This window comes from Ips typographus, linkage group LG14, assembly GCF_016097725.1.
Source record: "Ips typographus isolate SLU linkage group LG14, UJ_Ityp_2.0, whole genome shotgun sequence".
In the NCBI taxonomy this organism is placed as follows: Eukaryota; Metazoa; Arthropoda; class Insecta; order Coleoptera; family Curculionidae; genus Ips; species Ips typographus.
In genome coordinates this window covers 4,802,327-4,819,134 of record NC_138435.1, presented here as the reverse complement: position 1 = coordinate 4,819,134, position 16,808 = coordinate 4,802,327, and the positions used below count along the sequence as shown (strand labels likewise).

The window sequence follows — 16,808 nt, the reverse complement described above, 5'->3', positions numbered from 1 at the left end:
AGAGAAGTGCTGTCTGACGTGGATGATGTGTCAACCGACAGCGAGTTTATAAAGGTGAATGTAATAGATGCAAGGGACGTGGCTTACCGAGTCCCTGGCGGGAAGGGCGCGAAGCCGGAGCCACAGCGCGGCAAGCTTAGGCCTGTAGGCATCAAAATAAAGGTGAATAGACACGTAATCGAAAGCTCACGAAGCCCAACATCGGCCAGCTCATTTAGTAGCGCCATAATGCAAGCGGGCCAAGCTCCCTGCCAGGAGGGGACGGACGAACCATGTGTGCCGATTCTGGATGCAGCAGCACAGCCACCGAAGCAGTTGGTGCAGACGTCTGCAGGGGATGCACCAGCCCCCGGCGGGGGCGAGGTCATCGAGCCGAGCGGAGACGCACTGGAGATAATGTACAACGAGCAGTTCACGAGCATGGATGCCATGGACCTGCTGACTGAGATGAAAAGGCACATTTCCATGGAGAGCCCGAACAGATTCGTGATCGGACACAAGCAGTCGATGATCAATATCAACGATATTATTGAAATAGACGATTTCCGGCGGCGCGACCTCTACGACAAGGTGCAGCGCCGCACCACGAGGGGATGCTTCAACCACTGCTGGGTGCACGTCACGAATGGCATGCTAATCTGCTACAGGAGTAAGGCCGCGAAAGACTCGTTCCCGCAGGACCACACCAGTGATCTCTTCCAGGACTCTGTAGAGGGCAGCTGCTTCTACGAGCGGAAATTTACGATCGACCTGTCCATATCCAAACTATATCTGGGGCACGAAAAGCCCTCCTGGTGCAACTGCGGGATTTGCTGCAGGAGCATACCGCTCGTTGTTGGGCAGCTGACGGACATTACGAATGTCAAAATCCGCCGCATCAGGCTGCAGGGCAAAAGCTACGTCATAGAGATGAGCCACAGCGAGGGCACCTCCACCGTGACGCTGTCGAATTTGGACTTTGTATTCGAGCATTGCAATGAGTTTTACTACTTCAGACTTTCAAGACATCAATAGACACCTTCCTCAAGTGGGTGCTCACGTACCACCTCAGGCGCGAGCGCGGCATCCGCCGCATCGAGAAGCTGGTTGACTAATTTGATGCCTGGGCGCTTGCGGCCGGATGGGCACTGGTGCTCATCCGGCAGTGCAGGAGCCTATAATTTAGAACACGCAAGGCTGTGCCGTCGGTAAATAAACCTTTACTTTACTACCAATGTTCCTGCACCAGAGCCAACGTCTCCCGCGCACCGATCGCGGCGGCTGCTCCTGATGCCATGCAGCCCTGGCTGGACGCGGTGGCAATGTCCTGTCAAAATTTGCAGCCCATAAATGGACTATCTGTACGGCGAAGCCACCGTGTCCTCGCCCGTGAGCGGCGTTGTGCTGAGTGACCAGTACGTGGCCACATGCCACCATGCGACTCTTCGCATATTCGACCACCGCTTTAACCTGATAACTGAGAAATACCTGTACGAGAAGATCCTTGCCATTAAGAAGCTGGGCAAAGAGCACCTGATCGTCCTTTTCAGGGGGAACCGGGCCGCCCAGATGACATATGAGCTCGAGACCACTGTGCTGCGCACTGTCGAAGGCATCTCGATGGATGTGCACGCGATCCTGAGGACTCGGTGAGGTGCGCATCGATACGCTTTGGCGACAAGGTACCCTGCGAGGCGCCCGCCGGCCTGCACAGCTATGTGCGCCGCAAGATCGGGGATGCGGGCTTCGCGGTGCAGGACCGTTTTCTGTGCGGGTTCTTCGCAGAAAATAAAATTACCAAATTCAAGCAGGTTCAGGAGTCCTTTTCTGGGGTGCCCAATCTGGAGGGGCAAGAGTTGCTGAAGCAGACGTATCTTAAGAAGTGTGTAGCCCTCCATGCATTCTACTACAGTGCGGGCCCCTGGCGCCACTGCTGGGTGGCATTCGGATATGATCCTTCGACCGACCGTGCCAACTATCGGCACCAGTCAGTCGCCCTTGAAGGGATGGCCTCGCCGTTCCAGCTGGTCGAGTACCCTGCAATTATCGAGGAGGTTGAACGCAATATGGACTGGTATGTGCTAAAGGAATGCGATCCCACCGCGGGGTTCATCTCAAAGGCGCTGCGCAGCCTCCTTAGCTACAGGGTCGGAAGCAGAGACGAGTCCAGGAGCGGTGAGACGGGGGACAGGTCTAGCAGCAGTGAGTGTCGCAGCTCCGCTGGTACATTTTAGCGCCCGCTCTAAATTAAGGGGCGATTAGCTGCAAGGCTGGGCTGCGAAATGACACAGTAATTAGTCTCCTGCGAGCGGTGTTTCAGACAGCGGATGGTTCGCGCATAAATGTGCTCAAAGAAACACCATTGTCCTCGGCGCAGACTTTTGCTCGTTGTGGGCCTTCTTATGCTCGAGGAGAGCTGGTTTACTGCAGTAAAGACGGGACTTGCAGTATACATTTCATGCGGCCTGTGGGGGCGCAGCAGATATTGCTGTCCGTTTTGCGATACATGGCGGAGCATACGGAGAAGAATGGATGAGCCTCATAGCCAGATTTACCAAGGCGGTATAGCGGCAGAAGTTATACACAAGGGAGCATCCCGGCTATGGAGGTGAAGCGGTACTAGCCTAGGTGTGAAAAAAACAGACGGCACGGCGAAAAATGAAAATCTCTATAATATCTAGAGTCCGGGCTGGTGCGGGCACTTCATACTGATAACCGCGGACATCTCGCACACCGGCTGTAGCCCCTTGGAAATATTAAACCGCCATAATAGCATTGGGTCTAGAAGTAAAGGCAGGGATTTCTCGGGTCAGGAAAAGGTGGTGCTGTTCGAACAACAATAAACAAGACTCAGCTAATTTAAACGTTTAATATTCCTGCGAATATAACTCCACACTGTGGTCAGCTTTGAAATCCCCTGAGAGGTACGAGCGCATAAACTTGACCTTCGAGATTGCATCAAGAATTGCGCTCGATGCTCCAGCCTCGGCGTCCGCTGCCTCAACATCCAGCTTCTCGGGCTCCCCCAAGACGGACTCGTGCAGGCTATCGGCATCTAGGTTCAAATTACGAGGCAGCTCAATGCTCGTGCCGAGCTTGAAGAGATACCGCTCATCTATTTTAAAAAATGCAGATGCACCGCCGGACGTGATGCAGAAGAGGACTGCAGTGTGGCCGGCAAACCGCTCGATATACACGGCCCTCCGGCCCATGTATGCGCCCTCCAGAACCACGACAACGTTGCCAGCCTTGAGATCAGCTCTCGCCACACGCGGCTTCGGAGTGTGCTTGAGTATGTAGGCTTTCTCGAGGGGGGAAATATCCTCGGTGTTATACCGCCCCTCTCTAACTGGGTTGCTGACAAGCGCGGCACTTACTGCGAGATTGTTAATCTTGAGATTGGCCATAGGGGGCAAAATTTGCACAAATTTTTGCAGGCGAATTTGGGAAAGCGGGCTCGGCGAAGGCCAGGTAGGCCCTTGTAGCACCTACGGGGCCTGGGAAACACGACTGCACAGCTGGTGGAAGCATTTTTCCCGATATCGGGCTCTTTCCGTGCTATCACAAAAACACTGCGCTGTGTGCGGCGGCTGGATACTCGCATATCATACGACGCGGTATTTCTGTGATGGTGTGGCGGCATTAACGCCCAGTATAAGCGTGCATACACCCGAAGGCTATGCGGCAGCCTTTAAGGGCTGTTAGCAGGTCGAGTAATGTGCAGGTAGTCCCTGCTTCAGAGAAGGCGGGCTGCGAATAGATGCAATTCTACGGCGGATGTTGCAGCTCTGAACAGGAAAATAGCTATCTTTGTCATGCTGCAGGCAAGCCAACAACAATGTGCCCAGTATTTAATAAGCAGGTAGATGGCACACAAGGCTGAGAGGGCAGCATTATTTGAGCATGCGCGTAAAACTGTTCATGGGGTCAGAAATAGCTTCGCTCGTGGGGATGCGGATATATACCTGCGTACTACTCACGGGTCGGTTTGGAGGAGTTTGTACGGGTCTTTTCTGCGCATCCTTTGTGAGCTTCCATTAGTTTAACCGGCACATAGAGGCCCGCCCCCTTCTCAATGGCAGGAATCCGGAGTGCATTCTTGGCCGAAATTCTTGCATCCTTGTCGAGCCTCAACAGCTCGCCGATGAGCGCCGTCAAGTCACTGCCAAAAATGGGCGAAAACTGGTCTGCCACGATACAGTCCCAGGGCTGGCTCTTTTTATACTGTGCTACTGTAAAAAGGGCGTCCCACGGGTATGGCACCTGTGGACAGCCCAGCCTGCTCAGAATCTCGGTCGTCTGGGAGATCTCATCGCTCCCCTGAAAGAACGGTTTTCCTCTTTTCAATTCGAGGATGATGCAGCCGATGGACCAGGAGTCCACCTTGCAGGAATAGGCTGTATCACCCAGCAGCAGCTCTGGAGCGCGGTACCAGAGCGTGCAGACCCGGTTCGTCATGCAGGCGGAGCGCCTTTTGGCGAGGCCAAAATCCGCGATTTTAAGATGGCCCGCAGCATCGAGCTGCAGGTTGCTTGGCTTTAGGTCCCGGTGAATAAGACCCATTTCGTGCATATGGCTCGCGGCTGCAACCATCTGGTATGCGAGAGACGTTATGTGCTCGTCTGTGAAGTCGTACCTCTGCGCCAGTAGCCCTGTGAGGTCGTAGGGTACATAGTCGAGCACCATTGAGATGCTGCCGCCGGCGATGCATACATCCAGCAGGCTCAGAATGCAGGGGTGCTTGAGCCTCTGCAAGGCCCTTATTTCGCGGATCACTGTGAAGGGCAGGCGCAGGCCCGCGTCGGGGTCGAGCGGCACGATTTTAATCGCCACGGTCTTACCGGTCTCCCACACTGTTGATCTATAGACCTTGCCAAACGTGCCCTCGCCGATGTGCTCGAGCGTCCCATAGCGATCCATGAGGGGCGATATACACCGTGTGCCGAACTATATCAAAATTTTGCAATTTGGCTGGTAATTCATCATGCTCCGAGGAAGGAGGCAACACAATGAATGTTGTTGGTGGCCCAGTGCAAGCGCATTTGTACTGGAGACCGCTTTTGTACTGGAGACCGGCCTGTAGGACCTGGCGACTGAGATCCTAGCCAGGACAGAAGGAAGATGGAGCCAAGTTAAATAGGCTTGACTGGTCTGCGCCTGTGCACGTGCACGCACTCTGCTAGATATCCAGCAAAATAAGACCCATGAAGCAGATGGCGGCAGGCTGGACGCAATATTAGCAGAATAGCGTCTGAGGAGGCGATTACCTACTTGCTCCACCGCTTAGGCTTAAATAAATGCTTCAGGTGATGCAGCTGTCTATGGGTGTCGCTTTGTCAGGCATATTGTGCGAAGGCGGTGGTGCTCAATCAAGTGGCTTATAGACAGGCCAAAACCTGGGCCCGTCCCACCGACAGGGGGTTACCAATCCAGCCCCTTGGAGACTGGGCACACTGGTAGGAACGCAGCTGCTGCACAAATAGCCTGCCTGAGGATGGCATGCGCAGCATAGTATTGCACGGCACTAGGTTCGAACACCGGCAGCCCTTGCAGGATATTGCTGATCCATCACCGTTTCAAGTCACACTTACCGGATATGCGGTTCGTGAGTGCCTTGTGCACCTTGAGAAATATATGTAGCTAGAAGTTTAAGGAAGTGGTAGGAGTAGTTTGAGATGGCCACAGATTGCCAGGCCTGGCTCCCAGAGGAGTGGCCAGGAGTGTCGTCAGAAAGCCGCAAAAGCCAGGGATCTCTCAACACCACAAGCTATTGTGCCTGGCATGCTATACAAAGCGTGTTCTGCCAAATGAAAAGTGTCGTAAAATTAAATGGCCTAATTTATTTTAGGATTAATGGAGTCTGCCTCCAGCGTTCCAAACTCGCTGCCATGGTCGCCCGAAGCAACCAACGCGGAGAACAGCTTATTATCCACACTGCGCTGGAATAGCTTGGAGTCCTTTTCTTTCGCGTCCTCCTTACCATCCTTGTCTTCCTTCTTTGAGCTGCCTGACAGCTTGGAGTCCTTCTTCTTCTTTTCGTCCTTGGAGTCTTCCGCCAGCTTTTCTTTCTTACCCTCGTCCTTCTTCTTCTTTTCGTCCTTGGAGCCTTCCGCTAGCTTTTCCTTTTTATTCTCGTCCTTCTTCTTCTTTTCGTCCTTGGAGCCTTCCGCTACCTTTTCCTTTTTATTCTCGTCCTTCTTCTTCTTTTCGTCCTTGGAGCCTTCCGCTAGGTTTTCCTTTTTATTCTCGTCCTTCTTCTTCTTGTCGCCATCGTCTTTACCAGAGAGCCTTTGCTTGTTCGACTTACCGCCGTCCTTTTTATCGTCGTCCTTGTCGCTCAGCCCAGACTTCTTGCTGCCCTTGCTCTTTTTGCTGCTTTTCTTCTTCTTATTAGCCCCTTCATCGCCGTTAGATGTATCGCTATCGCCATTATCCGTCTTATTCCCTTTCTTGGACAGGTAGGAGTAGTCAGGAGTGCCAAACAGGCCGCTCATGAGCTTGCTGGACTTCTTCTCCTTCCCCTCGTCCTTTTTGCTCAATCCAGAAGACTTGCCGCCCTTCTCCTCGGCCTTGCCTGACTCCTCCTTCTTGTCGTTCTTATTGCCTTCAGCAGTGAGCGCCTTGGACGATGTCGCCTTGCTGCTCTTTGAGCTCTCCTTCTTTGTGACCAAGAAAGAGTAAGGGCTGCTCTCATCAGCATTTATGAACTCCTTGCTGCCCTCAAGCCCATCGATAAGGGGAGATATCTGGTGGTGCGCTACCTCAATCTTGCGAGCAGCTATTCTTTCGAGTAAGGCAACAGCTACTGTGCTGTAGAAAACTATTCTGGCCATGAAACATACAGGCGTCTCCAATTTATATGCCTGCTGAGACACCGTGTTTTATTCCTGATACTCCGCGAAACCTCCTGTTTCGCCTGGCACCCTGAGGCAGCGCTGATACGGTCAGTAGCAGCATGTTTAGCGGTAAAACAGAACATTTCTTGTTCAGGATCCGCCCGGTGCTGCCAATCAGTGATTGGGGCGATGCCCTCCATCCTGCCGCGGATTAAAGTAGCGCAACGCCATCTTGAGCTCATATGATTCAAACCGGAGAAATACGATCAACTGTACGGGCTCAGGCCATTCCAAAGTCGGGTCGAATTATCAAACAGCACTATTTGTTTATTAAAAGTTGGAACCGTTTAAGCTATTAGCACAACAGCGAGCCATTTCTGGCGGCCAAGCCTGGCCACCACATCTGCCAGTTTGGTCCTGGCCTTGCAAGCCCACACAACAGGCTTTCCCATCATAGGCGCGGGCAATTTGGAAGAATCTCAGTCTATAATGCTTTCGCCTATTGCTTCTGCTGAGCCTGGGCCATGCCTGCTTGCTCCTCCTCGGCGCATAGCCCGGGGCTATCTCCATCTAGGCAGGAGCCATCGCCAGATTCAAGTGGATGATCCTGCTATCCCCTAAAGCGCTGGATGTGCGGGCTATACGAGCGCCATCCTATGCTCGTGCAAGGCCTTATTCTCAATAAATACATACCGGCGGGACTTTTTCCTGCACCATATCTGGGATGTCATTGAGATCAGCAGTTAGTTGGGTCTGAGGCCTTTCTATTTTCTCATCCTGCAAGAATGAGGTGTAAAAAATTTACCTCGAATGGCAGACGACAGCTGCGAGCACGGCGCCGCCGTGGGTGGCGTGTGCACCGGTTGTGGGCTGTCAAAAAAGAGTCAATTTTAAATATGCAGTGAAAAGCCAGCATCTCCGCCTCTCCTGCACTGCCCAGGGCATCCTGGCGGCTTTCAATCTAGAGTGCTACGCCTCGCAGATCACGGCACTTCTGGGCACGGTCAGGTTTACGGTGCGGCTGAGCGGGGAGGACAAGGTGGCAGTCCTCCTCTACCACCTCTGTATCAGAGACGGCTTTCCCATAACGCTCACGGACATCCTCCGCTACACAAAGACGAACAAGTTTCGCTTTCTCAAGGCCCATAGAGATGCATTCAGCTACTGCAGGCCGTCGGAGGCCTATCTCAGAGCGATATTCGACAGGGAAATGCACGCGGCTGAGGCCTGTGGAATCGCAACCAGTGTAACGTTCGAGAGGTTCGCAGAACTTGCAGGCGTGTTTGTAGCGGCCAACGCGTCCGACCTGTGCCTCGCAGCCATACTGCGCTTTGCCACATGCCGAGGGAGATTCATGAAATTGGACAGTGTAGAGAGTGAAAAGAAGGCACGCATAATGAGGCTATTCAGGAGGCTGGCATACTGATCGGCAGATGCAACTGGCCGATTGATACGTGCCATGTGATATTAAATACATGTTTGTAAGGTTTCGGTAGAATCTGCGTGGGATGCAGCGAGCTATCTCTTTCCTTTGTTTATTGGCGTACCTTTTGCTCAGACGGAACATCTGTATGATTCACGACACCAATGCCACACATCATTTTTAATATCAGCAATATCTGGGTGAAAATTTTGTTTCACCTGGCACAGGCAGACATGAAATATAAACTGCCATATATAATGGGGCGCACGGAGCACCTTTTGCACAGCGGGAGCTCCTGTAAACTGCCAGCTAAGACAACAAGGGGACGGTGTCTCCTATTGATGGCCTGCCCTAGTGGGCATTCCCCTTTATCCCCTCCTTTGATGCATGCAACGGCACACATTAAAAGCCCAGGAAGGCGACATGCATGTGCTACTGCTAACTGTGTGTGCAGGACTTGGGCTGGCCATCCTGTCGGACGCCGAGATAGAGGGCGGAATTGGATGGGAGAGAGACGGATTGGTCATCCGGCGGGGCGGCCCTCTGGATGTGCGCCACGGCATGCTGCTGATTAAATCGGGCTTTCTGGAGAAAAAGCGGTGGCTCTCGCCAGAAATTAAAACTGCGAGTCTGCCCACTAGCGTCAGTGGTAAGGGCCTGTGGAGGCGGATATATAGGGACGATTGGACGGGAGAGTGCAAAGGTTCAATAGACAAGGATGCACAGGGGTATAAAAATAGATTTCATCAGGCATTAATAGATATATTTCCGTCAGCGGGTGGAGTACTATCGATGGGGTCCGAGGCGCAGGATTCATTTTACCAGAGCCTGATGCGCAGAGGCAGGTCCTGGGAAAGGAGAGCGGAGTTTATGGGGGTTCTCATGGTCACGGCCCAGAGCGGTGGCGTGGTGTGCCGGGCCAGCGGCAGGAAGAGACAGACTCTGAAGATGGTCCGAGGGGACAAGGTGTGTGCGAGCATCACCAGGAACAGGCTGTCGAAGCTGCACAGAGTGGTGCGCTTTCTGGCAGGCAGGGATAGATTTAATCACCTAGACCCGAACAGTGGTGTGTTTCTTCTTTCCAGGGAAGCGCTGCTTCAGGCGATTATTTACCTCATGTTTGACAGATCCAGAGAATTGGAGGTATTTTACGACACATTCTACAGCTTGGCAAAGGACGATCCCTCCACATGCAGAAGATGCTTTGCAGAGGCCGGCCGGAATGGCAGCAGCGATGCCCCCGAGGTGGCAGAGCTGCATGCGTGGCTTGGAAACGCCAATCTTTTCCCGTTCACATCGCTGAGCCCACCGCCGTCGAATGCATCGGTGCGTGGATACAAGCGGAGCAACAGGACATTCACTGGAGAGACATTCAGCGACTGTGTCGAGTCGACCCTGCTGGCCTTTGTGTGCTGCATATTCTTCGACCCCAGAAGCGGCCAGTATAACCTACGGAGCTGCGCAAACGGGCCGGAAAGCAGACCGCTGGTTGAGTTCTTCGCCAAGTACTGGAGGCCGTTCGCAGTTACCCATCAGGTCCGGGAAGACTGGGCCGGGGTTGTGGAAGACCTGCCTGATCCTGACGCTGTGTACTGTAAGAACCGCCCCGGCTGCAAAAATGAAATAGACACGGGACTGATCAACTTTCTGAGGATATTGGTGCGCGTGGCCGGTCTGGATCCGGGCGACTACCTGTCGGGGTTTGGAGATCTGGAGGCTATACCGGCTGGACCTAGGAAGGCACTTGTGCTGGCAAGGTTCACGGCGGTGTTTGAAACGGTTGTTCAACGGCTCGGCGGGGCAAAAGTCATCTGCATCCCGGATGTGAAAAGGTTCAGTATACTAAGAATGGAGCACAGCACCAAGTGGGATGTATTTGGCTCAGTGGGAAAGGAAATAGTTGTGGCGGATGGGAGTGCTGTTGCCATTGAGCTGGAGCACGGGCCGATGCACAGCACACTGAGAATAACTAGATGCCCATTGCTGGTCCAGAGGCATGTGCAAGGCAAGCTGTTGCGGTGCGCGAATAAAATTCTCACCGCCTTTAGCACGGAACAAGATTATCTCTTGGCTGCCAGCGTGCGAATGCTCCTGGCCCACAGTGCTGTGCTGAAGAGGCACCCAGGCCAAGTTGAGAGGATGGTCGATAACGGCAGCTACGAGTTACTCTTTGCCACGACGCTGCTGCAAAGCGATGAGCAGAAGTATGCCATACTCAATCTGCTGCGGCCCTGTATTATGGTAGCAGAGAGCACATCCAATATGCTCCAGTTTGCCAGGAACACCCTGAATAGCCTTACTTTGCTGGACAAGACCGTTTTTTCAGAGGTGCATACGATAGTGGCGTTCAACGCAGAGCTAAGGAAGGAATATGCCGGCTACCTCCAGCTCTATCCTGTGAGGCGAAGGGAGCTGTCGAAAGCCCGCCTGGAGTGGACATATGACGTAGAGATGGCCATGCGATGTATTGCCCGTTTTAGCGGTGCTGAAGAGATATGCACATACTTTGTGCCGGAGCAGATAGCACATGCTTTGGCGCTATGCGGAGATGCGGATCTGCTGGACAGGATGGAGCTGGCCATGGATCCTGACAACCTACAGGATGTCTGTGTGCATGGGTTTATAATAGCCTCTGGGAAAGACCTATCTTGGTGCATCATGGATTGCTGCTTTCGAAGGCTGGACATCGACGATGCATCGCGCCGGATGTTCAATAGAAACGTCTTCCAGGCGGACAGCGAGGCCGTGCCCCACCACATTGACTACTTTAGACAGCTGGAGAAAGACTCCGGGACGCCGTTGAGGGTGGTCAGGACGATATTTTACTGGTGCTTTTCCCCCCAGTGGGTGGACCTTTATCTAGACCACTGTGCGGAGCTCATCTTCAACACTCACGAGGTTGTCGGCATCCCGTTTATATGCGACTGCATAGTTGCCAGCCGCAAGGACAAGCTGGTGTGGTGTCTCAGCAGCACCGTGCCCTTCTTCCACAGCCTCCTGGTCTGGGCATGCAGGAATGAGCTACAGCTCGGAAGCGCCTTGCTGAAATTAATAAGGGAAATTGTCAACATAGCTTGGGAGAAGGTCCGATGCGATGATACGAGGTTGTTTGAGGATAAGTTAAGGCACAGTGAACGAGAGTACGTATGCATGCTAGAGCAGATAGGCGCCTTGACAATTGGGGCTGGATGACGAAGCACTGGGCAGCACGGTTGTGGGAAGATATCAAAACAGAGATAATTCGCACATTGGTGAAGCGCCTTTAATAAAGTGAATACATTGTGGAGTGGGTAGTGCTTTAAAGTTTGATTCCGGTGGCTTGGTGTTTGTCAGAGAGACAGCCCTGGCCAAGAGCCGAAACCTACAACTCATACCTGCCGCACCTTAGCATCGGATGTGGATTGAATTGAAGTCCCACGCTAGCTGTAGAAATAAAACCACGAAGGCAGATGCTCATTAAGGCACGGGAGAGAGCTGCCTGCTGATTAATAAATCGACATGTCGGAGCTGCACGTTGCCAGTATTGCCCTAGCCGGGGTCCAGACATTTACGTTTCTTCAATTATTTTCGCAAATAAACAAGTGCATATTGGCGGATTAATTTTTTCTGTGTAAGAGATGCGAGCCGACGTTTGTCAGCGGATGTTGATTCATAGCAAACTCCTTGCTTCTGTACTGTTGCTTATTGAAGATATTCCGCCTCGAAGCACTGTGTAATCTAAATTTAACAAAACCGTAATTAATGCCGAAATTAAAACATTTGGTTGATCAGCACAGCTTCCAGCAGCTCCACGAGCAAAAAGGCTAAAGATAGCAGTAGTCAGCTAGCTTTGCAGGCAAGAACTAAGGCAATCAAGTAGCAGATATTTTCTTTAATTACGCTTGGCCACAGTGTCCATTTAGTAATTAAGGAGTACGGCTATTTAAGCAAAATTTTACTGTCATCCCATGCACCTAACAGCATTCGTGCAGTTCTGCTGCGTGCTCGCAGCACCTGAGGAGAATGAGAAGATTACTTTGAAATTCCGCGATGACGTCGAGAAGGAATACAATACGGCAAGCCATATATTTACGGTAAGCATACCACTGCAAAGCTGCATAAAGTACCGGAGCATAATGATAGAGGATCCCGATGCCCAGGACAAATTGGGAAAAAAGGAATCGCGTAAATCATTTCCATTTACCCAGGCCACATTTGATACGCTTGAGTGGATGATGGAGGAAGACGTTAAAGACGTACCAGACATGGAGTCATGTCCGTTATACGCGCTGATCCGTGCAGGGGACTTCCTGGGGTTGTCTTATGATGAGCTGATTCAAATATGTGAACGCCTCGCGGAAAAGGGCCTTCGGGGCAAGCACCTGGAAAAAATATTGCAGACAGAAATGGAGGAAGAGGAGGACCTAGAGCTTCCCTTTGAGCCCCTCCTTCTTCTCCTCAAGGGATATACCAGGATGTACAACACGTGCGTGTGTGTGCAGGATGACACTGCCACGGTGTGCCCCAAGGAGGATTGCAGGTGTGGAAGTGATAAATGGATATCCGAGGTCAAGAATGTGCGGATATTGCCGCTGGCATTTGATAGGCTAATAGGGGGGCAGAAAAACAAGACGCGTGCCACTGGCCGCGGCAGGAAGAAAAGAGCAAGTGGATGGGACGTCTTTGTCTGGATCGTTATGCACATGGAGATAGACAGGCTGGATCTTAGCGAATGCAAGATAGCCAATGAACACGTGGCCGCCATTACCAGGCTAGATGGGCTTAGAATACTGTCCCTGAAGCGCTGCAGCCTGGGTCAAGTAGACCTTAGGCCCCTCAGTGCTCTTATGGACATGGAGGAGCTGGATGTCAGCGACAGTAGGCTGGGCAAGGATGCTATAAACGCGATATCAACACTTGTGGACCTCACAAAGCTAAACATGCATAACTGCAGCCCTACCCACCCTAATCTTAGGTCCTTCAGTGCCCTGACAAACCTGGAGGAGCTGGATGTCGGCTTCAGTAAGTTGGAAGATGATGATATTCTGGCGATATCAAGCCTTGTGGGTCTCACAAAGTTGAGTATGTGCTGGTGCGGCCTGGGCCAGGTGAATCTTAGACCCCTGAGTTCTCTGAAGTGCCTAAAGGAGCTGGACGTCAGTGGAAATAAGCTGGGTACTGGTGGTGTTGAGGTTATATCAGGACTTGTGAGGCTCGTAAAGCTAGATATACGCGATTGCAACCTGGATCAAGTATGTCTTACGGTTCTGGGCGCTCTGAGACGCCTGAAGGAGCTGAATATCAGTTACAATAAATTGAACTATGCTTCTGTTAAGACTATATCAGGACTTGTGAAGCTCATAAAACTGGAAATAGGTGCTTGCAGCCTGGATCAGGTCGATCTCGCGGCCTTGAGTGCTCTGAAGCATCTGAAAGAGCTGGATGTCCATGGCAATAGGCTGGGTGCTGGCGGCATTGAGGTGATATCCGGACTTGTGAGGCTTGTAAAACTAAACTCGTACGGCTGCAGCCTGGACCAGGTCGATATTGGGCCCCTCAGTGCTCTGGGACGCCTGGAAGAGCTGAATATCAGCAGAAATGCATTGAACAATGCTGCTATTGAGGTGATATCAGGACTTGTGATGCTCATAAAGCTGGAAATTGGCGCTTGCAACCTGGGCCAGGTCAATATTTGGCCCCTCAATGCGCTGGAGCGCCTGGAGGAGCTGAATATCAGTAAGAATGCGCTGAATGAAAGCAGTGTTCCAAAAATAGCATCTCTCAGTGTAATCTGGGTCTAGTTCTGGCACCGAGAATAATAAATTATTCTTTACCCTTCGAGCTTATACACTAGCGCCTGGACCGGTGCACCAGATGCTGCTATCTCGCTGGAATTGATAGACGTCTGCCCGATGTTTTCTGGCGCGGCCTCCAGTAATGACTTATCAGGAGACGGGCCTCCTGCGCCTGCGGGAACTGTCCTCCCATCATCAGCTTCATGGAGATCGGCCAAGGCACTGACAGCACACCAAACATTACCACATCTGGGCATCTGCACCACCGTGCCCAAGCAGAGCACTAAAGCCACACTGGACTTCGAGGATAATAATATGCTGGGCATATTGTCAAGACATATATTAAAAATTATAAATAAAATCTACTCATGGCAAGTTCCTCCAGGTTAATCGGATTTATTAATCTGCAACCCTGTGACACATCCCCAGCTGAAGATCGTGAAGATACCACATAACACTGGTACTATCAATTCCCGTCGAAGGCAGGCCGCAATTTTTTATTAGCTTGCTATAAATTCTTGCAGCCAACTTATGGAGCTTCTCCCTTTCCTTCACATTCGGCTTTCGTTTTATCGCCCTTTCCAGGAGATCGCTTAAATATGCATCAGCATTCTGCATCTCAGAAATAATTCGAATACCCACCAACCACTCCCCGGTCCTATAATACTTGTTTAGCGTCCACCAATATTTCTCGAGCGCTGCATCCACCGCCTTTACCGCCCCATCCTCGGGCTTATCCCTAGAAATTTTTAATACTCTCATGTAGAACCTCAACGCAGACACTCCGAACTCCGGATAAGGGATGCCTATGTCCACACCCGTGAATATCACCGGCGTGTTAACAGCCAGATTAACCGTACCCCGCACACTTCCGACTCACAGCGAAAGCGGCAGCCCCCAAAGCACCTCCAGTCCAAAGCGTACCATGCCCCGCGTCTCCTGAATTTTTTTATATCCAAGCCCAAATTGCAACCCCAACAGAATCCCTATGCTCCATAAACGGCACACCGGGGCTCTATCATTATGTCATTATAGTGGTATTTAACATTGTCTAATGTTTGTGTAGTGTTATTTAATGCAATTACACTGTAATTGCAATTGTTGCTGCTGTCAAGCAAAACATGTCGGCTAGGACTCGCAACTGATATGCTCCAGTCGCGGGTCGTTTGGGGCCGCGACATTGCTGCACAGAAGCTATCTATACTCACTTAGGCATAAGGAATGGCGGGGAACAATAAATTAAATAACACCACATCAAGACTCAGTATGAGGATAATCTGCTCCGTCCTGGGATGATACGACAGCGGGGTACGGGTAATGCAGTCCCCAGGACTGTTTGAGGATTCAGCGGGGAGTCTTTGTGGGCGGTTCTGCCGCAGCACCTTTTCAACTCTGCTCAGCAATTTGAATAAATAAATTTTACCTTACTTTGCCCAAATACGAGATGGCACTTGTATACGACAGGCCGGTTGGGCGCCACACGCCATACTTGGGAGTAGCTGAGTATCTGCACTAGCGAGGAGATAAAATCGGAAACATTTGACGACCTGGTGAAAGCAGTTTACAGCCGAATGAAATAAAGAAGTAATTCCGAGGTAATGAGTCACGATGTTGATAACAGTGATGGCCAGGCCCCAGATGTTACTCCAGTCTACAGCAACCAGAAGGAGATGCCTGCGTACGTGGCCCAAGATAATAAATTAGCCGACAAGAATGGTGATCTCAGTATGCGGGTAAGAGTGATGCAGCAACATGTATAGCAATATCGCCCCTTTGCAACGATCATGGCGTGGCAGAAGGGACCAACCTAAAGCAAGAGGAAGCCGAATTCCAGGGGACTCTCATCTACGAGGAAGATCTATTTGGCGAATAGAACGTCCGTTGACAAATAGATGAATAATAAAGGGGATAGGGGAAGGTAGATTTAAAGAAAGAGTTGACAGGACGCCATGAAATTGATGATGCTGGTACTGGGGTTTGGGGCGCTTGAGACATGTGAGGCGCATTCATTGTTATTCAAAGGGAGCGAGAAGGCGGAAAAGTACGATGACACGCAGTGCCGCATATTTGCGGAATCTAAGCTCTTTGAAGGGTTAAAAAAACTGAATGACGAGGGCGAGGAGGCCATAAAATTTGGACTGCAAAGCCGTGTCTTTGAGGCAATTGTGAAACTGTTCGAGGGTGATATTGACGGTATGCACGACATTGAGTGCAAGTTCCTGCATGAGCTGATGGCGGGGATCGAGTATCTGGATCTAACAGACGCGGGAATATCTGGAGTGTACCGGAATCTTGCGAGGAAGAGCCTGGGCGGCAGATATGCACATTTGATAGTTGGAAGAAATATAGACAAACATAAGTTGCCAACGCTTCTGCCCACGTCGTATCTGTCTCTCCTCCGGGAGTATCTTAGTATGCATGGCCTATGCGTGTGTGTCGGAAAAGACGCTGCCACAATATACCCATCATCTGATAAACACTATAAGCGCCGGAACACGGAGTTATTTTCGTATAATATACGGATATTACCGTCAGCCTTGGAGAAGTTAATAGATAGGCAGCAGGTCCACGGCTGCCTATCTGCTGCCTAGCTGGTCACGGGCTCCATGGGTTCTTCAGTTGAGGTAACGAAAGGCCAGAAGGATAAGAATGAAGTAAGCAGGTGGAAAGTGGTGATATGGATACTGAGAGAGATGGGGATATACGGGCTGGATATAGGAGGATGCAGGATAGTCAAGGATTACGTGGTTTCTCTTGCTAGACTGAGTGCACTCAGAGTACTGTCCCTAAGTGGAT

The 16,808-nt window shown here is 51.4% G+C and overlaps 2 protein-coding genes across 2 annotated transcripts; both read right to left on the bottom strand.

The window, feature by feature from the left end:
* Positions 1-2,846: 2,846 nt before the first annotated feature.
* Positions 2,847-3,386, bottom strand: LOC145737970 (uncharacterized). The gene has a single exon (XM_081992827.1). The coding sequence runs from the start codon at positions 3,384-3,386 to the stop codon at positions 2,847-2,849; it is 540 nt and encodes a 179-aa protein (XP_081848953.1).
* Positions 3,387-3,951: 565 nt separating this feature from the next.
* LOC145737969 (uncharacterized) lies at positions 3,952-4,899 on the bottom strand. Its single transcript, XM_081992826.1, has one exon. It carries the CDS (start codon positions 4,897-4,899, stop codon positions 3,952-3,954), a length of 948 nt encoding a protein of 315 aa, XP_081848952.1.
* Positions 4,900-16,808: the final 11,909 nt, after the last annotated feature.